Source organism: Bidens hawaiensis, unplaced genomic scaffold (assembly GCF_021521415.1).
Source record: "Bidens hawaiensis isolate Kalapana, Puna unplaced genomic scaffold, B.hawaiensis_p1.1 tig00000369_1, whole genome shotgun sequence".
Classification (NCBI taxonomy): Eukaryota; Viridiplantae; Streptophyta; class Magnoliopsida; order Asterales; family Asteraceae; genus Bidens; species Bidens hawaiensis.
Window position 1 is genome coordinate 5681214 of NW_027491028.1, and position 22559 is coordinate 5703772.

At 35.3% G+C, this 22559-nt stretch overlaps 1 protein-coding gene across 1 annotated transcript; it reads left to right on the forward strand.

Annotated features, from left to right (window-relative positions):
- The first annotated feature begins 1881 nt into the window (after positions 1 to 1881).
- Positions 1882 to 10635, forward strand: LOC143624440 (phospholipase D zeta 1-like). Its single transcript, XM_077095099.1, has 20 exons — positions 1882 to 2245; positions 3565 to 3666; positions 3746 to 3867; positions 3961 to 4102; positions 5049 to 5219; positions 5671 to 5844; positions 5935 to 6177; positions 6265 to 6381; positions 6480 to 6619; positions 6704 to 6853; positions 7573 to 7729; positions 7824 to 8291; positions 8782 to 8892; positions 8963 to 9109; positions 9176 to 9373; positions 9460 to 9561; positions 9644 to 9775; positions 9873 to 9938; positions 10028 to 10089; positions 10170 to 10635. The coding sequence occupies exons 1-20, from the start codon at positions 2021 to 2023 to the stop codon at positions 10417 to 10419; spliced, it is 3279 nt and encodes a 1092-aa protein (XP_076951214.1). The 5' UTR covers positions 1882 to 2020; the 3' UTR covers positions 10420 to 10635.
- Positions 10636 to 22559: the final 11924 nt, after the last annotated feature.

Below are 22559 nucleotides of genomic sequence, written 5' to 3' on the forward strand. Positions count from 1 at the left end.
GTGGTGTGTAAAAGGAAAACAACTTATCCCATCACTTTCAACGTGTAGTAATTTTTTTAAAAAATAATATTAAATAATAACTAAGATATTTATTTCTGAAAACAATATATTCATTAGTCTTTCACCATATTCAGTTCCTACACCTATTATTTAGTTTCAACGGCACCAAGTGATGAGAGATTAGACGAGTGGGTGTCGTTCACCAATTGAATCCTTAAACTGAACTAGCTTTATCTTACCACGCTGTCATGTATTCACATGGGCGGATCTACGTATATACTTGCGGGTTCACAGGAACCCACTGAGTTTCGGATTTTATATAGAACATCTATATAAAATATGAAAATGAACCCACATATAAATTATGAGTGAATCCATACATAAAATTGAGCCTTGTCTTGATGGTAAACCACCAGCGCTTCTACTGTGATAACCTGGGGGTTCGAGTCCGTTTTAAAGCTTTTTTTTACGAGATGAAATAGAAGAGGATTTATCTTTGTGGTGTTCTTGATTCTTCGGTGGAAACAACATATATATGCCTCATATATTTCTCCTCTTTTACATATTCGGTGTCCAAAATCTAGTTTTCATTCATCCTTCTAGTATTAATCAATCTAGTTTGCAACCAATGTATGTTTGATCTAATCAAATATTGGTTTCAACCTATTTTTAATAACATTATCAAGTCAAAATTTTATATTTTTAATGTTGATTTCATCTGTCATATATGAACTCTTAATGCAGCTAATATTTGTAATTTAGTTTGAATTTGACCTGCCCTTTGATTAAGCTTATGAAAGGTATCCATACTCTTCAGAAACATTTCGTTTCAGGTCTCCTAAAAGTAGTCAACATTTCATGTATATTTGATGTTTTGATAGGAACTGGAAGTGGAAGAAAAGGAATTATCCACGCATATTGATATGTCTGTTCCATAAAAATTTTTTTTATTCTTAATTAATTGTTTCCGATTCACCGGATCTTGCCTATTTCGAAAAATGTTAATAAAAAATCAAGATATGCACTAACTTATTGAATCATTTTATATTAGTATTTATTCTGAGTCTTTTTAAAATCGTTCAAAAAAAAAAAAAGAAGTTATAATTGGTCAACTTATATGCCCAAGTGACATTTAAAAACGAATACTGATAATAGTAAAATAACAATAAAGCAAGGATCTAAATTTAAGCTAAAAAGAGTACTTTATCCTGATATGAATTATATGATTAACTAAGAGCATCGGTCTAATGAAAAAAAACCTTGATTTTAGTTAGTTTATTCCAACTCATTAACTAATTCATTATGGGATTGCTTTTCAATCAAAACAATTTATTGGTAAAGTTATTAGTAAAGTTTAGAAGCATATTTTTGTTTATTTATTGAAATTAGAATTAAAACGAATGAATGATTACGTTGAAATTTGTTAATTGAATTAGACAGATAGTGATGTTTAAATTGAATTTGTAGGCATTATTATGTGAAAAACGTTAACCAACCCGAACAGTTTGATTCATAATTTTTATTATGTGATAAACCTTAACCGACCCGACCCGAACAGTGAACCCATCGAAAATAATACCTAGATCCGTCACTGTGTATTCAGGCAATTGTTTACGATCGTTGGTCTTAGATGAGAGTTTTCCTTAATTCGGAAGATGAGTGTATCACAATATGACGTTGGTGTTAATCTTCGGTTCTTCACCATTCTATAACTCGTGGGGATTAAAAAATAAAAAAAGTAAAAAAGTTTGGCCACCACGAGACGACCATGACATCCCCAAAGAAAAAAAAAACCGCTGAACACACTTTCAATTTCAAAGTAGCCTTCACAGATTTGTTCCATTTACGTTACCTACCCATTCTATTTATTATTCTCTCTCATCAAACCAAAATTAATAACAACTTCATCTCCCACATCAATCCAACACAACTCATACACGTAACACCAAATTTACATTCATTATTATCATCATATTGTTTCCAATTTTGATCGGAGTTGAGAGTAATAATAATAATATCCATGGCATCGGAGCAGTTAATATCATCGACTGGATCTCACTACGTCCAAATGCAATCTGAGCCGTCCAGGCTCTCATCCTTCTTCTCCTTCCATCAGAATCCGCCTGAGTCAACTCGAATATTCGATGAGTTACCCAAGGCTACAATTGTGCAGGTTTCGCGTCCTGATGCCGGTGATATTAGCCCTATGCTGCTCTCTTACACTATTGACTTTCACTATAAACAGGTATTTATATGTTTCTTAATTCTTATTGTAGCTTGTGAAACAGTTGTAATTGAATTGGTTAACTGTTTGAGCATTTATGTTGTTAGTTTGGGAATTTATTTGAATTTATTGAGATGCGATTTATTTGAGGTGGTTAATGGTTGCTTTCTAAACCTAGGGTTTTTCGGATGTGAAATTGATCAGTTTTGTAGCAAGTTGTCAAAAGCATTGATGTCATGTTATTAGCTTTGGTGTGGCCTGTATCAGTTTATGATTGATCAAAATATAATTTAGAGTTAGATCCAAGTTACTGGGAAATAAATAGCATTATAGCAACACTTTGCTTAACAGACAAGTTAAAACGAATACTGCTAAAAAGTCTTCTTGATCAGTTGGCTAAACTCAACTGGCATCTTTTGTATATTGTAGAGTGTAGTTTTTGTGACTGAAAATTGTCATTGCAAGTAATGGCGCCATTCAAACAACTAAAAGAGTATTGACGTATTGGAACTTGACCTATAGTGAGATGTCGAAAACCAATTAAACAGTTGAGCTGATGTAGATTCTGGAATTGTATGTGAAAGAACTTAAATTTACCCTAGATATTATCAGTTTCATGGGCTTTTATTCCATTCCAAGTTTTTGAATTTGCTTTAGAGATCGAGGCATTGAGCAAGCGGTATAGGAAAGAGTAATCTGGTAGGTTTTACTAGATTTTTATTGGAGTAGACATTGCATAAGTTTATGGATGTTATCGTAGCACAGTTGATTGAGCATTTCTCTTACTTGGTTGCAGAGATTTAGCTTTTTTTTTTCTTTGCAATTCCTGATTAATTACTAAATAGATTATAGACTAAAACAACGATCCCTAAAACCAGATTGCACATACATGAATTTAGTTCTCGCGCATACATTTTCTCTCTCTCTCTCTCTCTACCCGTTTCTCTTCCATTCTCTCTTGGATGAAACTTTAAAAGCAACCTGTAGACATCTACTAGAAACACTGCAACATGGTATAAGGACTTATATTTACGCTTGGAGGATCTTTAAGAGTCAAAATACTGTCATATCTTCAAGTTATTCGGTATCTGATATCTAGAGTTGCTTTTCTTGGTAATGAAAATGCTGCTCTTTTATTTGTGTTGTCCCTTTAGGTTATACAATTTTGTTTTTGAATTAGAAAATTTGGATAGCATAAGTTGCATATAACTTCCAGATGCTAAGGTTTGGGACTGGATATTGCAACCATTCCAGTCTCTTTATATACTACTCTTGTATTACAGGTCTACTCATTCATTATCTAGTTCACTTTTCACCTACTCTGTTTGTGTACCCTGCAGTTCAAGTGGCAGTTAGTGAAGAAAGCTTCACACGTATTTTACTTACATTTTGCATTGAAGAAACGTGCCATTATTGAAGAAATTCATGAGAAACAAGAACAGGTTTGTCTATGAGTCTATCTTATTATCAGCTTATTTATTCTTGTTTGTTTTCTCATAACTGACAATTTTTCTTATAAAGGTTAAAGAATGGCTTCAAAACCTAGGAATAGGGGACCACCCAGCAGTTGTGCATGATGATGATGATGATGAACCTGAGGACAATGTAACAACATTAAATAATGAGGGAAATGTTAAAAACAGGTGATTACTAAGTATTCAACTTTACAAGGGTTAGTGGAAGAATTTGTTCATGGCTATAATGATCATAGTTCTTACAGGTGATTTTTTGTTCAGAGATGTTCCATCAAGTGCAGCCCTACCAATGATACGACCAGCTCTTGGGAGACAACATTCTATTTCAGATAGAGCAAAAACCGCAATGCAGGAATACTTGAATCATTTTCTTGGGAACCTGGACATTGTGAATTCAAGAGAGGTAAAGTCGTTTTCACTTCTGTTACAGGTGGCTAAATGGGCGGGTCTAACGGGCTTGCAAATGAACTAAGTGAACAGCTTTAACCAAACAAACGATCGAAAGAGAACAGGGTTTTAATGTTCGTGTGCGTTCGTTAAGATAATTAACGTGTACGTGTTCATTTATGTTTGTTCGTTAACAGTGTAAACGAAGGGATTACAAACGTAATTGATAAGATATACTTGAAACTGATGAACCAACATAACTGACCTATAATTAATTAAAAATAAATGTGAACGAGAATGTGCCGAGCCTAAAAAAGTTATTAGAACTAGATTAAAGTGCAACGGGCCTAAAAGATTTAATGAATTTAATAATAAACGTAAACTAATGAACATAAACAAATTTAAATGAACAAACGTAAACAAACATTCACTAACATAGATGAACGAACAAGACGTGTGTTCATATTTGTTTGTTTAACTAAATGAAGATAAATTCTGGTTCATGTCCGTTTGTTCATTAAATAAACAAACTTCCCGTTGAATGGTTCATGAAATCTGGTTCATTTACAGGCATACCAATGCAATCCCTAATTTTTAGTATTTTTATAAATGATTTGTGTGCCAAATATGATCAAAAGTTAAAAGTTTTTCAATAATGTTTTAATTTTTGAATAAAAATGATATAGTAGTTTATGTAATAAAGTTACACTTTTGACTACTTTTTTAGACCCATATACTTTTAACCTTTTTCTTATTTTTTTTAATTTATTCGTTTGACCCGTTAGAGGTAAAATATAAATTGAATCAACCAAATAATTAAAAAGGTTGGAATTGTCATATTTATTTCTGATACTTCAATTATCCAGCCTGCGTGTATCTACTTTTGATCAGCCTTCTTTTAGACTATTTGAAATACTGCTCTATCACTTTCTTACAATACATATGAATGCTTTTGTAAGCAGGTTTGCAAGTTTATGGGTGCTTCAAAGTTTTCCTTTTGCCCAGAGTATGGCTCCAAGCTAAAAGAAGAATATGTATTAGTGAAGCATTTACCTAAAATTCCCAACAGGGAAAACGACAGACAATGTTCAGCTTGTCTTTGGTTCAATTGCTGTAATGACAATTGGCAAAAGGTATCACTAGGTTAGAAACCCATGCATAACAAGGGTTGAATAAATCCAAACTGTTGTAAAGCAACAGTTTCTATGAAGATATGTATGTTGGATATCATTAGCCATTGGTGAAATAAGAAATCGTGAAGATTAATGAAGATTAAAGAGTTATTAATAACAAATGATGAAGATTTAAGATTATAAAATTATATTTTAAGATAAGATATGATTGAAATCTTCTTATGATTCAGTAAGTTTTAATAAAATATTAGAATAAATTTGGGATATTTAATTATTTAAAATTATCATTTTTAATCGGAGAGAGAGTGAGAGTTGCTTAATAAATGAGAGAGGCTGGAAACAAAAATCAAGACTTCACTAGAAGTTGACATGTAACAACCCAAGTTACTCATTTATAATAAGATGTGCTCTTGATAACAAATTTCTTTATAATATTTTCAAATGCTTGCAGGTATGGGCTGTATTGAAACCTGGATTCTTAGCCCTGTTAAAAGATCCATTTGATGCTGAGCCATTAGACATAATTGTCTTTGATGTTCTACCTCCTTCAGATGGGAATGGAGAAGGTCGTGTATCATTAGCTAAAGAAACAAACGAACATAATCCCTTACGCCATTCTTTTCTGGCAAGTATAGCATAAATGTTGATAATTTAACATACATTAGCATGGTATCTAATAAATAAGTAAATGATATTATCATGGAATTGGCAATAGGTATCATGTGGAAGCCGAAGCATAACTATAAGAAGTAGAAACAAAACAAAAGTAAGAGATTGGGTTGCAGCAATTAATGATGCTGGACTCAGGCCACCCGAGGGCTGGTGTTATCCTCACCGATTCGGTTCATTTGCTCCACCTCGTGGTCTAACTGATGATGGCAGCCAGGCTCAGTGGTTCGTTGATGGTCGAGCAGCTTTTGATGCAATTGCTAAAGCAATTGAAGGTGCAAAATCAGAGGTTTGTTACTTTGTTCCTCATTTATATATCCTGATTAATGCTATTCTTTGTGATTAAATGTATCTTTGATGGTTATTAATTATGTAGATATTTATTTGTGGGTGGTGGTTATGTCCTGAATTGTATTTGAGACGTCCATTTCAAGCCCATGCTTCATCTCGCCTTGATGCTTTACTTGAGGCAAAAGCCAAACAGGGTGTTCAGGTTGGTTGTTTCCTTAAAGTTTGAACTGCATTGATGATGAAAGTAATTAACTTTTTTACTCACCCAGCATGTTTTGTTGCTAAACATTTTGACTGCAGATTTACATTCTCATGTATAAAGAGCTTGCACTTGCACTGAAAATTAATAGTGTGTATAGTAAGAAAAAGCTGGTTGCTATCCATGAAAATGTCCGAGTCTTACGTTTTCCAGATCATTTTTTGAGTGGTGTGTATTTATGGTAAGCAGTCACTTATTTTACATTTTTATTTCTTGATTTTTATATTTTTTATAACTGTTTTCGTTTATATATTGTAATATGTAGGTCCCACCATGAGAAACTGGTCATTGTTGATAATGATGTTTGCTTCATTGGTGGAGTTGATCTTTGCTTTGGTCGCTATGATACATCTGAGCACAAAGTGGGAGATGACCCTGCTATGTTTTGGCCTGGAAAAGACTATTATAACCCCAGGTATTTTATTATATTACCACCGTGGTAATATGCCCTGCTAGGTACTAGTTACAATATTTTGACTTACACACGATCTAACAAGAACAATTAAGCGAACTGGGTTTTCTTGTTTCTGTTCGTTCATCGTTCGTTAAGAAAATGAGTGTGTTTGTGTTAACATGTCCGTTTATGTTCATTTGTTAACAGTAATAAACGGCAGTTCATGAATGTAAATGAACGAACACAACTGTACATAGATGAATGAGCATAACTGAGCTAAAACCAAGTAAAAGTAACCGTCAACAACAAATTGTTGGGCCTCAAAGGTTATTAAAACTAGACTAAATTGTAATGAACCTAAAAAACTTAAATGAATATATTAACGAGCGTAAATGAACAAACTTAAACTAACGAACATAAATGAATTTAAAAGCACGAACATTCATGAACATAAATAAACGAACGAGACACGTGTTCATGCTCGTTTGTTTAAAAATGAACCATAAAATTTATTCATGTTCCTTCGTTCATTAAATAACCGAACATAAACATACTTCCTAGTTCCTACTGAACGGTTCACTAAACTTTCGGTTCGACTTCGTTTACAGGCCTAGGTATCCCAACTTTCTAGTTTTTCCTAAGCCGAACAAGATACATTTTGCAAGCATAAGAGTAGAAAATCATATAATTATTGAAGTCATGACATGTAGATTCACTCAATTTTGATCCAAATGTTGCAGGGAATCTGAACCAAATTCATGGGAAGATACAATGAAGGATGAGCTGGACCGTAAAAAATACCCTCGTATGCCATGGCATGATGTCCATTGTGCCTTATGGGGCCCACCGTGTCGTGATGTTGCTCGACACTTTGTTCAACGTTGGAATTATGCAAAGGTTTTTGCTTTAGTTTTACCTCATATTGACAGCTGTACAGTCAAAGTTAAAACATTATTGTAATCTTATATTTATATCAATTTTATTCTTTCAGAGAAACAAAGCTCCAAATGAGCAAGGTATTCCACTACTCATGCCTCAACAGCACATGGTTATCCCACATTACATGGGCAATAATAATATTGAACCCGAGCATGAAGATTCAACACTTATGGGCCCTGTACACAGCAGACGAAATTCTTCTTCCTCTGCATCTTCTGAAGATATCCCATTGCTAATCCCTCAAGAAGCTGATGGACTGGAAGCTTCTAATGCTAACGGGTCAATTCATGGTCAACCGAGTAGGACTTCTAGGGCTCCTTTTTCTTTCAGAAAATCAAAAGTTGAACCTTTAGTTCCAGATATGCCAATGAGAGATTTCGTGGATGAACGACACACGTTGAACCTTGAGCATATGAAATCTACTGATAAAGAATGGTGGGAGAATCAGGAGCGTGGTAACCTGGTTGTTTCTGCAGATGAATCAGGACAAGTTGGTCCACGTGTTGCGTGTCGTTGTCAGGTTAGCTTATATTCCTTTTTTTTTAATTACTTGTAGACTGTAGTAATATTGTTGCTTCTTTATTATAAGTTAGTGATTAGAGATGGAAAGATGGGCAGTTCAGGAAAGTTGGGTACCATGTCAAAATGGGTTAGGGTTGACCTGTGATAATATTTTACTCCATTTTTTTAAAGTTAATAAAGAACCTATGTGTAATTATGATTAAAAAAAATATATTATACAATAATAATTATAATGATCTGACTTCTGAGTCTTCAAATACAACGGATTTGGAGATTGTACTCATTAAAAATAGTCTTTGTGCCTGTTTGACCATGTTTGACTTGATTAGAACGTGTTGTGCGCTGAATTTGCTACATGCTGTCTTTCCTATGTATCTTTTTTTTTTTTTTTTTTTTTTTGTGGGAATGCTGGATGTTAATCTGTTCTCTTTTGAAAAAAAAGTTCTCAATTTTTTTTATTATTTTAAATCATAACTTTCCCATTTTAGGTTGTAAGGAGTGTGAGTCAATGGTCAGCTGGAACAAGTCAAGTTGAAGAGAGCATTCATAATTCTTATTGTTCCCTTATTGAGAAAGCTGAACACTTTGTGTACATTGAGGTACATTTATATTTTCTACTATTTCTTATTTTACATTTTGCTGATATATTAAAAACAATTTTGTTTCCAGAACCAATTCTTTATCTCGGGTCTTTCTGGAGACGAGATCATACGAAACCGTGTTTTGGAATCCATATACAGACGTATCATTAGAGCATATCACGAAAAAAAGCATTTTAGGGTCATTATTGTTATACCACTCTTACCTGGCTTCCAGGTGAGTCAACTCGGTTTGTTACAGTAAAATTTGGGTTTTCAGTTTTCACATAGTTTAGTTTTACAGGGTGGTCTGGATGATGTGGGGGCTGCATCTGTAAGAGCCATAATGCATTGGCAATACCGAACAATATCAAGAGGAAACAGTTCTATATTACACAATCTCTCTGAGCTGCTTGGTTCCCGAGTTCATGATTACATATCTTTCTATGGCCTTAGGGCTTACGGTAGACTTTCAGATAATGGTCTTGTTGCATCCAGTCCGGTATAATATTCTAAATGAGTTATAACTTCCATTTTAGTTCAACTTCAAGATCATAGTTATTAACTGTTATCCTGTTTATAACACAGGTATATGTGCATAGTAAAGTTATGATAATCGATGACAACACAGTCTTAGTTGGATCTGCTAATATTAACGATAGGAGTTTGCTTGGATTACGAGATTCCGAGGTAAATTATTTATTTTCAATTTATCATCACATGTATTTTCAAAATTAATAATTGATATAAAAATTTGACTGTTTGACCGTAGATTGGAGTACTTATCGAAGATAAGGAATTTGTTAAATCTTCAATGGGAGGAAATACATGGAAAGCTGGAAAATTTGCCTTGAGTCTTCGCCTTTCACTATGGTCTGAACACCTCGGTCTTCATAATACAGAGGTTTGCTTATTTATATATTTATTTATTTTATGCAGTTACATTAATAAATGAATGGTGGTTTAAAATCTGAAACCATATGTTTTTTTGTTCTTTGCAGGTTAACAAAATTGCTGACCCGGTGATTGATTCCACCTACAAAGATATATGGATGGCAACCGCAAGGGTAAGATCATCCTAAATCCAAATGATGTTTTACATAAAAATTGAAATCATTCGGTTTTAACCATCAGGAATTTGGTTTATTATTGACAGACAAATACCATGATATTTCAAGATGTCTTCTCTTGCATCCCTAATGATCTTATACATTCCAGGTAAAACCACATTTTCTTTATTTATTTTTTTAATTTGGTGTTATTGGGTGTAATATTTAGTTCCAAAATCCAAAATGCAGAGCATCTTTAAGGCAATGTGTGAGTGAGAGAAAGGCGAAACTTGGGCATACGACAATTGATTTAGGAATCGCCCCGAAGAATCTTGAATATTATGAAGACGGGAATGTGAAGGGGATTGATCCGATGGATAGATTACAAGCGGTGAAGGGGCATTTGGTTTCTTTCCCTACAGATTTCATGTTGAAAGAAGATTTAAGACCCATGTTTAAAGAAAGCGAGTATTATGCATCGCCTCAAGTTTTTCACTGAATTTGATAACATAACATTCATCAGTGGGTTTTCAGTTTCAGGGATCAAAACCGTAAATATTTACACCAGAAAGTGCGAACCAATAGTACCTAAAAAACAAAAACATAATCTTCATTCATATTTGTTGTATATTTCAACTATTCATGGCGAGTTGCAGCTTGCAACATGAACTGTTGACATTCTTCTGTTGTGAGTTGGCTCACAATGGCCCACCAGATCTTGTCATTGTTGGCTCACGACTGGCGGTCTGAGTAGATCCAACATCCAAGTGGGTTCGAATGAAGGGAATCAAATATTTTTGGTTATAGTGGATGGTTTTGCTTTGAACTCCATCTCTAGATGCTGCAACTCTTATAAAACTCAGTGTTTACTTTGAACCATTCGTATATATAAAACTCTCTCGGCATTATTTATTATATTCTATTTTAATTACATTTTGAAATTATACTCTGCAAGGAACGGTAAAATCGTGTAATTATGAAAAGTGATGTATCCCTAATATGGGGTGACAATGAGAACAGACAGTAGAAACCTGTTGATTAAAAACCAATGTCAATCGCCTGATTCGTTCTTAGTTCTTAAAAGACACGGTGAGATGGGTTTAGGTTTTTCGAATTCTTGATCGATCATGTATCTACGAATATGGCATGGGGATCCCTTATTGATATGTGGCTTTATAGAATCACTTACCCATGATGAGTCAAGGTTAGATAACTTACCTAAGTGTGCAGAGTTGGTTTGGGGCCTAGAAGCGGTGGGAGTTAAAACAATTGTCGGAGCCTATTAAAGTCCTCATTGTTAAATGGCCTCTTTTATTGAAAACCATGTGGTTATGGTTATTGCACTTTGTTTATTTGGAACTAAAGACTTGGCAATCTAGGAGATAACCTTGGCTAAAGTAACATGAAAAACAACTTCTAGGTGACAAATATGGTGGACAGTAATTCGTGAATATGGGAAAACAGGCTCTGGATAAGAAAAGTGAAAACTGAGATTAATAGTGAAAACACGTTTGAACTGAAACCACGGCGGCAACTGGCTAGGTTTTATGTCATCTCATAACATAACAGATAAGTGGGAAACCTGTAATTCTAGACAAGAACTTGAAAGGGAAACTTGTTACAAGTGAAACTAAAGTGACAAGTTACCATTCTATAGTTTATTAGTTTAGGCCTGTTTTGTAAAAATGGAATTGTAAGGACTAGTTCTACCAATTTAGATAGAGAATTGGTTAGTCATATTCTGTATGTATTAATAACGATCTTGTCTAATGATTTGGCAGCTAAGAGTTTGACGGATTTCCTGTCTTTTCTTCTTTCTAATTTCACTTAGCAATCAAATCCTAGAACACGGATTCGGTTCTTGAAAGCGGTGGTGACCAAGGTCCGTATCGAGAGTCTTAGCTTTAATACCACATAATGAGAACAAAAGGTTACTTTGAACTATTTTGCCATGTGTAGTGGAGGGGCTATAAAATAGACGTTTTGTGTCATGTGATGCCTAGTCAGCAAATGGTGGGTTTTTGTTTTATGGGTGTAGTGGTGTTGTAGAACAATATACATATATCTCTACAATATATAATGGAGGAGTCAAAGACCTCTTAAATTTTAAGAGGTATAAGATTTATTGCTAATCATACAACACACAATGCATAAGATTATGAAGATTTAGGGGTATTGTGGTCTTTTGTAACTTCATGAACGGTTAACATTATTCCATTCAAATATAGTTACAAATATGGTCCTTTTACTTTAATCAATTATGTTAATTTTGTAGTATAGTTACATATAAAATCCTTTATCTTTACCCATTTATTTGACAAGTTTATTTATAATTTTTATTTCTTCTATATCTTCTAATATATTATATATAGAAAAAAAACCGAATTTACCATTGTGACGCGCTTATTTTTGTCAACATTTTGATATAAAAAAAGTTTCAACACCTAGGTGTAATCTATAATGTACAAGTTAATAGAGCATTAATGTACAAGCAAATGATGCAATTATGAACCTATAACATGTTACACATACAATCCATGTTCTCATTTTACTTTACCTCAAATATACAATTACAAAACCAATCATTCCAATTATACCACAATTCAAATTACAAAATTTAGTGCCTTAACTTAATAATTATATATCATTAAACCTTATAATAAATAAACCGCATAACAAATGTGAATTGGTTTTTTAACATTTCATTTTTAACATGACATATAATGCAATTATTATAACATAAGTTTGAAACAAAGTATTGACTTTATTATTGCATGATCAAAATTATTAACATAAAATCTTTTTTTTTCGTAATTACGTATATCCCATAAACCTATAATATGTTTTAACATCAATTGAAACCTATTTTCATTAGATTATATAAAGAAATATTAGCATTAATCTATAAGTTTGTAACTATTGTAACATGTTAAGCTTCTACTAAGGAACTGAACTGAACTCACATAGCTCAAGTTTTTCTGAGACGAGTCTTAACTCAAGTTCGAACATAAAAAAGATAAGCTCAAACTTGGAGATATTAAGAAAATCAAGCTCAAAATATATGACGTGCCACTTTATTATGGTTACTTAAAAATATGTTAAAAAACATGCCACTTATATTAAATTTTACTTTGTATGCTGATCTTTAACAAACATAAAATGAGAAGTTATGATGACAAAATGAGTAAAAAAACATCTACAAACAACGTTGAAAACTTAACACGTAAAAGTCATATAACAACTTTTAACACATATAAGTTCACGTGCTAACTTCGAACAAAATTATGAAAATTTTATAAAATGGCATAGCGTAATGTATGACCATTATAAAATCACATGCTACATAAATTTACGTTAAACTACATCTTATTCTAATATGTAATGGTCACAAGGGAAAAAAAACATTGGTGAAGTAAGTAGCCATAACGTAATGTGTAATTCATGTAGAGTTACTGGTTATACTAAGTCATATAATATAAAAGAGTGAAGTGTCTCACTTAAAATCTGTTTTAAAAAGGTAGCATATCAAATCCATTTTAGCTAGCTCGAATTGTATCATAGCCAAATTGAAGTTCTAAGTTTTTTTAGTTTTAAATTCATTGTAATTTTTTTTTCTTTTTGAACGACAAATTTATTATAACTTAGTTGACTACTATGAGCCCAAACTATCTATGATTTGTTATGGATTATGTTGTAATGTTAATAGTTGTATAAATAAAGAGAGATCAAAATTGAATGATGAAGGAGAAAGAGTTAAAATTTTGTTAAATACTTAAATCATCAAAAATGCTTATAATAAATGTGTTATCCCAATACAAATATGTCATTCATTTACCACCAAAACTAAAATTACAAGAATAATTTCATCTTTATTTAAGTTGATTTTTTAATTTGTTCGAAAATATTGCATTATATAGGGTTTGAATAATTTACCTTATATTTCACATATTAAACACTTTACCACTCAATCAAAGTAGGAATGTGTTGGTGCATGGTGCCAGTAGTTCAGTATCTCGTGTTTAGTTGTGTTTGTAATCGTTTATATTGTTAGTTTATATTGAACGTGTTATTGTATGTTCGCTAGTGTGTTAAGCGAACTTGAAGGATTAGCGAAGTTATGACAACTTCGCCTAGTATGTTAGGCGAAGTTGTCGAGTTATATAAACTCATAACTTCGGGGTTTTGGTTAAGTTTTTGGTTTTGGAACGATTGGTTTTTGGTGATTCTCTGAATCACGTGTTAGCAATATATCAAGTATTATCTTATGTTCTTGTGTGTTTGCTTATATTCAACGTATTAATCGTCTCGACACTCGTATCGTATACGTGGGGTCCGCACCCTCGTGTTACGAGATATTCCCGTGTAGATCCGGCTGGGAACCTACAATTGGTATCAGAGCATTTTACTCGTGATTGTGTGGTTCGGGATTATCACACGGGTGTTAAGATCGTTCCGTTAGACTATTCGCGGAACTAGTTTACGTTGAAAAACCTCTTTTTTGTCAATTGCCCCTCAATACTCATCAATTACATCTTACAAACAACCTCACAACCCTTGAAACCTACTGTGTTTAACCTGCAAACCACGTTCGTTCTTCCGGCGAAGTTGCCGTCACCCAAACTAGGGTTTTTAGCGAAGATACAGGATACAACGAAGTTGTGTGGTCAGCGAAATTGTGTGGTCAGCGAAGTTGAGTAGTCAGCGAAGTTGTATGCCTAGCGAAGTTGTTAAGAGTCTGCGAAGTTATCTTTAAGCGAAGTTACTAGCGAAGTTGCAGTAACTTCGCTGCTTACTGCACAGAATCTTATTTTCGAATTCTAAGCCTCGTTTCTTTCAAGTATGACTTCGATAAACATCACTGAACTGGTAAAGATGGAGGTTGAAGCTGGTTCAGCAACTAAAGCTCCAAAACTGCTTAAAGGTACTGATTTCGTTGCATGGAAAGATAGATTTGAACAGTATGTGAAGTATCAAGACGCAAAGATGTGGGTATGCATTCAAGACGGGTACATTCCACCAACATCCATGTTTGAAGGTCGTGAACAGATTAGAAGTACAGTAAGATGGAAGATGATGAAAAGAAAATGTATGAGGCAGAGAGTAAAGCACATGCAGCTATAACAATGGCACTTCCACAAGAGATTCTTCATACTTTCAAAAAATACAAAACTGCTAGAGAGCTATGGGAAGCACTAGAGAATAGATATGAAGGAAATGTTGGGATACGTACCTCCAAGACAAAGCTGCTGAAAACTCAATTCTCAGTATTCAAGTATCTGAAAAACGAATCACTTGATGACATCATCACACGATATTATCATCTGATGACTGAGCTAAATAACTACTCCATTGAATACAAGGAAGAAGAGATAGTGGAAAAGCTTCTTGATGCTCTCCCACCAAAATAGGAGATGTACACTGTTCTGATGAGAGAAGATAAGGACTTTGAGAGGATTGACTTGGAGACGGTGGTAAATAAGTTACGGAATTTTGAACTTAACATGGCTCGAAAGGAGACACCTACTGATCAGGTTCAGGATCCGGGAATGTATGGTGCTAAAGTAACTCCAAACTTAAGTTCAAAATCAGACCACTGCCTACTACTCAAAGGAGGAACCAAACTCCACTCCAGATGGTCATGTGATTCTCAATATGGATGGTGACGTATGTTTCGTAGCAGGAGGTAGTAGTTCCTCAAAACCTCAAACCACAACTGGTAATTTCTCAACCAATGCTTCGAGCAAGAACTACTCACAAATGCCTATGAGTGTGAAATCAGCTGAACAACAGTTTGCTCTTTATGCCTCCTTCATTGCATCTTATGAGAATTACATCAAAGGAAAAATAGTTGACCCTGCAACGTTGGATGAAGACTATGATCAGATCAACGCTGATGATCTGGAAGAAATGGATCTGCAGTGGCAGATGGTATGATAGTAAGAAGGGTGAAAAGATTTATGAAGAAAACTGGTAGAAAGTTCGTTGGAGAAAGACCGGGGTTTGATAAGTCCAAAGTTCGTTGTTATAACTTTAACAAAATGGTCACTTTGCTAAAGAGTGTACAAATGAGAGAGTCGAACGAACCCAAAACAGGCCTACTCAACAGAATGGGAATGGGAGTGAAAATAAGGCTATGGTATCTCAACAAAACGGGGGGTAAAACTGGAATATACAAGTTGAGGAGATGTTCGAACAGGCAAATCTGGTAAACATCAAAACTGGAGGGAATGACAAAGAGACTGGAGAAGATCAAGCATACATGGCAGAAGTGAACGATCAACTCTCCGATGTATGTTCTGAATCTCATTGTGAACAATGTGAAAACTGTCTGATCAATTGAAAACATTAACTGATCAGTTTGTTAGTTTGGACACTCAATTTAAAAATTTAAAAGAAGAACATCACTATTCTAAAACTAAAGAAAACAGTTACTCGGTAAAAATAAAAGCTAGTGAAAAGGATATCAGAAGTCTAAAAGACACTCTAGCTGAAAAAATACAAGTGATTGATCTTAGTTATGAAGTGTTAGAAGAAAAGACCAAACTAATTGCTGAAAAAGATAAACAGATAGCTGATTACCAGGTAAAAGTGGTGGAACTGAACAGAAAAATTGAACAATTTAGAAATTCTTCTGCGATGTTAGATCACATCATAAGTGTTCAACGTTCTCCGATTATCAAAGGGGGAATTGAATTCTCTGAAGTTCCACCACCATACAACAATAATTATACATATAATCCTAGTAATCAGCAATCCGCGAATGTTGAAATTAGTCAGACAGTTCCAATAAAAAATTTCTGCTAAAGAAACTGAAGTTAATGAGAGTGACACCATTAAGACAAGTTCTAATGTCACACGTTCTGTCTCTAGTTCTGTCTCGTCAAACTCGGACAAGTCGTCCGAATCGGGTGAGATAAAAGAAGATGTTGTGTTACTAAAACGAGGGGAGGACTAAAAGTTTGATGAAAAGAAATCTTCCCTAAAATCGTCCGTCCCACCATATGTGAGACAGACGGATAGTAACGCAACCTCGACATCTGCAACAACTTCTGATACGAAAGTTCAAAACAGCCAGAGTAGTTCGAACAGAAGTTGTTTTAGATGCAACAGGATAGGACACCTTGTCGCTGATTGTCCTCTGAAACAGAGAAAATCTAGAAATATGAGGCCTACTAAAACTGAGAGTAAAACGAATACTAATTATGATGCTGGTAAGAATGTGAAAACACCAAATTTCAATCATTGGACTAATCCAAGATTTCAAAAAAATCAGTCTCGTTTTTCCCGGTAAATTACCAAACCAACAATTATAATTCAGTTAATTCACGAAGGTTTGGATGGCCTCATAGCCAGTCATCTAGAAATTTTCCTTTCAGAACTTATAGAAACTCACCTCAAACTGACTTTGGGCAACCAAGGTATTGGATGCCGGATAACATGTTTAATCAACCCAAGACCAGAAGGTCTTGGGTCCCCAGATTTTAATCTATTTCTTTAATTGTGCAGGAACAGTCAAACAGGGCTGTAAACAATATGTGGGTTGTTGACAGTGGCTGTTCCCGGCACATAACTGGTAACAAGAAATTGTTACGTGACTGGAAGTTTGTTCAAGGAGGAAGGGTTAGTTTCGCAGGAGAAAGTGGAGGAAGAATTAGTGGTATTGGGACTGTGACGAATGGTAGAATAAAGTTGGAAAAGGTGAATTTTGTGGAAGAGTTGAAACACAACCTGTTGAGTGTCTCTCAGATTTGTGGCCGTTCATTTTACTAAAGATGAGGCACTCGTACTTTATCCTGGTTTCAAGATACCAGAGACCTGGGTTGTGATGAGAGCTCCAAGAGAGAAGAACACGTATGTGATAGACATGAGATCAACCGAGTTGACAACGGAAGAGTCATGTCTTCTGTCAAAAGCAAAAGAATCTGAGTCAGAATTGTGGCACCGAAGAATGGGTCATATTCATCTTCGCAAAATGAATTACATTGTCAAGAACGGGCTGGTACTTGGGGTTCCCTTGAAGAATTTTAACTTTGAAGATCAATGTATGTCATGCAAGAAAGGAAAACAACACAAAAAACCTCATCACTCCAAGAAGATTAACTCAATTGTCAGCACCTTAGACCTACTTCACATGGATCTATTTGGTCCTGTGAATGTAAAGAGTCTAGGAGGAACTTCATACTGTTTGGTGATAATCGATGACTACTCACGATAATCTTGGGTATATTTTCTGAAGACAAAAGATGAGACAGTTCAGTTGGTAATTAACTTGATTACCAAGGTGGAAAATATTGTTGGGAGGAAGGTGAAGTACATCAGGAGTGATAATGGTACAGAGTTCAAGAACTATCAGATGGAGATGTTTTGCTTGCAGAAAGGGATAGAGCATCAATACAGCGCCCCATATACTCCGCAACAAAATGGAGTAGCTGAGAGGAAGAATAGAACTCTAATCGAAGGCGCCAGGACCATGCTGGCTGATGCTAAACTTCCCGTGGTGTTCTGGGCTGAGGCTGTTGCTACAGCCTGTTATATCCTTAATCGTGTTTTAACTGTTAAAAGATTAAATAAAACCTGTTATGAACTTATGCATGGTAGAAAGCCAAATTTGAAAGGTCTTGAACCTTTCGGTTCCCCATGTTCGAAATTAAAGACTAACTCTAAATTTGGTGAGAAAGCTGATGAAAGCATCTTAGTTGGCTATGTTGTTGGGACACCCAACAGAAGAGTCTTTAATCTATCAAACAGCAAGGTTGAGGTGGTCTGTAACACGGACATTACTAGTTACAAATCACCAAGGCCTAGCATGGGACTGGCAGAGGCTTTCGACTATGATAAGTTATTCAAATCTTTTAATGTGCCTACTTGGATTTTGCAGACATTGATGAGAAAATGGCCTCACAGATGTTGTATGACGAAGAGGAGGACATTGTGCAACAACCGCAATACAGTGAAAATCAACCGAGCTCGTCTAGTGCGGTTGACACTCCAGCTGTCTCGAATGAAGATGAATTCTATAATTCATTTCACACCCAGCCTCACCCTGATGAACTCTCTTCAAATCTTGAGAATGATCTGGAAGTCGGTCCGGTATAGACCACCAAAATTCACAAGAACCATCCTTTGGAAAATGTGATCGGTAATCCTTCTGATGCTGTTCGTACTAGAAGTTTGGATGAACACACATGTGTGTATGCAAACATTAAAGACACGGGTATTATAAACGAGTGCTTGTACACCTGCTTCATCAGTAGATCGAACCAAAGAATTATCAAATGGCACTGAAGGATAGCTCGTGGGTTGAAGCCATGCAGGAAGAACTGACACAGTTTGAGAAGATGGAAGTATGGCAGTTAGTTGAAAAACCGCAAGAAGTGAACGCTATCGGTACAAAGTGGGTTTTCAAATGTAAGAGAGATGAGAAGGGGATAATCATTCGCAACAAGGCAAGATTGGTAGTTAAAGGGTTTAATCAACAGGAAGGAATTGATTACAACGAAGTGTTTGCTCCTGTGGCCAGACTGGAGGCAATTCGACTGTTTCTGGCATTTGCTGCACACAAAGAGATGAAAGTGTTCCAGTTGGATGTGAAGAGTTCGTTTCTTAACGGAAAAGTCGATGAAGTGGTATACGTAGTACAACCTCCTGGTTTTCCTGACCCAGATTTTTTTGATCATGTGTATAAACTAAGCAAAGCATTATATGGGCTACATCAGGCTCCTCATGCCTGGTACGCAACTTTGTCAGATTACTTGTTAGAGAATGGGTTTGAGAGAGGGAAGATCGATAGTACCTTGTTTGTCAAACGGAAAGGGGGTGATTTTCTACTCGTTCAGGTTTATGTGGACGATATCATCTTTGCTGCCTCAAGAGTTACAATGTGTCAGGAGTTTGAAGCAGTCATGAAGAAAATGTTTGAAATGAGCGCCATGGGAGAATTAACTTTCTTTTTGGGTTTGCAGGTAGATCAGAAGAAAGATGGTATGTTTATTCATCAAACGAAGTATGTCCATGATGTGCTTAAACGCTTCAAGATAGATGATAGTACTCCATTCGACACTCCTATCTGCGTCAACCACAAACTGGGTGCTGAATTCGACAGTGATGAAGATGTGGATCCAACTCAATATCGGGCAATCATAGGTTCTTTAATGTATCTAACTGCGTCTAGACCTAACATTATGTTTGCAGTTTGTCTTTGTGCTCGTTTTCAGGCAAACCCGAAGGAATCACACATGTAGGGAGTGAAAAGAATCTTGTGGTATCTTAAAGGAAAGCCTAAGTTGGGACTATGGTACTCGAAAGGGGGAGAACTGGATTTCTTAGCTTACACTGATTCTAACTATGGAGGTTGCAATCAGAGCAGGAAGTCAACAACCGGTGGATGTCAGTTTCTCGGAGGAAGATTGGTGTCGTGGCAGTGCAAGAAGCAGACCTCTGTAGCCATTTCCACCTGCGAAGCAGAATACATGGCAGCATCGAACTGTTGCTCCCAGGTTTTATGGATACAACAACAAATGCGCGATTATGGTATGAATTTCACTCAAACTCCTATTTGCATTGATAACACTGCTGCTATCTCAGTAACTAACAATCTCGTTAAACACAGTAAAACTAAACATATTGACATTCGTCATCATTTTATACGGGATTGTGCTGAGAAGAAATTAATTTTGCTTGAAAAGGTGGATTCACTGGATAATTTTGCCGATCTTTTTACTAAAGCGTTTGACCGATCCCGTTTTCAAAATCTTGTTGAGCTTAATGGGATGATCAATCCCGAGTAACCTTATTTTCTCTATTATTTTATCCTAAAAAAACATCACTATCGCTTAAATTATGTCGGTTGCTCAAGTTTGAAGGACATATCCAAGGATATGTTTGGTCCTTACTTCTACGTGTAGATTATAAGGATAGCCATTAACTAGATGACTGAAAGTGACCGGGGCGGTTTATGATGGGTTTTATTCTTTCTCTTAAAATTAGTCGTTCATACTTAGTCAGAGGGACACATACTCGTATGTGGTCGGTCCGGCTGATCCTTTGGATCTTCAGGATAGCCGTTTACCGAAAGACTTTGACTTGATCGGGGCGCTAGATTTTAAAATTTTTTTTGGGGAGATGATATAATTTTTCAGTCTATAACTTCGTAAGAAGTTTCAATACGGTGTTAAAATGTAAATTGACCCAACCTTGGAAAGTGATAGATAAACAGATTTTGTGTGCTTAACTGGTGAAGTAATTAGGCCTAAAAGACTCTAGAACAGTCATTGTATGTTATGGTAGCTTTCTATGGTGCGTAAAAGTAGAAGTGATACAAATTAAATCTTCTCGATTTAATGTGGAGAATCATCTTGAGTTGTGCATGTCTCCATATACATCTTTCCAAATGATAGGCAGAAAACTGATTACCCAGTCATACACGAGCCCGCGAGTGTTCTGATTCCCGCGAAGATAGTGTTATGTAATCTGCAGTGATCCCGATTCGGGACTTGCAGTTATATTAGACTTGCAGTTGTATTATTGTCTTTAACTCAAAAAAAAAATTTATATATATCTATAGTTATTATTGTTTGAGCCTTTGAAGCTAGTCTCGTTACAAATATCAAGAAAGAGGCAAGAAAGAATATTTTCTAAGTATAAGAAAGATCGGGAAGACGACTCTGAAGTTCGACGTGTGCTCATTGATTAATCAGACACTACGGGTCGAAGTCAACTTGGGGTAACTTGGGGAAAGCCAAATACGCTTTGAGAATATATATAGGAGGCATCACAATCTCTCATGTGATGTGCATCTAAATTTCAAGCTTAATTGAACCTAATCCGTATCACAGAAGCGATGAAAACCATACTAAGTTTTATACCTGCCTACAACCTGTTTCTTTATGTCATAATACCGCTGAACATGGATCTGTGTGACAGCCACTTAATTAGTATGATTCCTGTTTGGATCTTTTCTAAAACATGCAGGTTCTCGTCAAGACTGAAATTTAATCCCGTCTATTCTATTATTCAAATTTTCGTTATGTATTTGGTATTATGTTTAGACTTCTACACTTTTGGTTACTTGGTTCTTTGATCATTAAGTTTAAATCTTTTTCGGAGAATTTTAAAGCGAAGTTGACCTTTGGTCAACTTTATGCGTTTCTGTTTATAAGTTATAATAGGCGAACTTAACTTAACGACGAAGTTATCAAAAGAGGCGATGTTGACCATGCGTTGATTGAGCGAAGTTGTTTTTGGGCGAAGTTAACTCAAACTTCGCCTCTGGGGTTTCTCTACACTATATAACGCGAAGCGGTGGTCAAACTGGTCAAATTATTTTCAAAACTCTAACCCTCGGCGAACTTATTCAACTGAATCAAACACCTCTATAATCTGTTTCTCGTCCGTGTTCAAGGTTTGTAGGATCCTCGTGGCTCATAATTTGTTTTGGGTGTTGCTAATCTGTTTCTCAATGATCTGTTTTGTAGTCACTTTGCAACAAACCCTTAACCCTCATTTATCAATTAGTTTTAAAATTGTTTTGGTGAAAAATATGTATCTCTGAATCTTAATCGGACTACCTCATTCATGTTTTTACTCTCTGATCAGCCATTCTTTGCCCTAACTGGGTGTGAAGTGTGCGCCATTCAAATG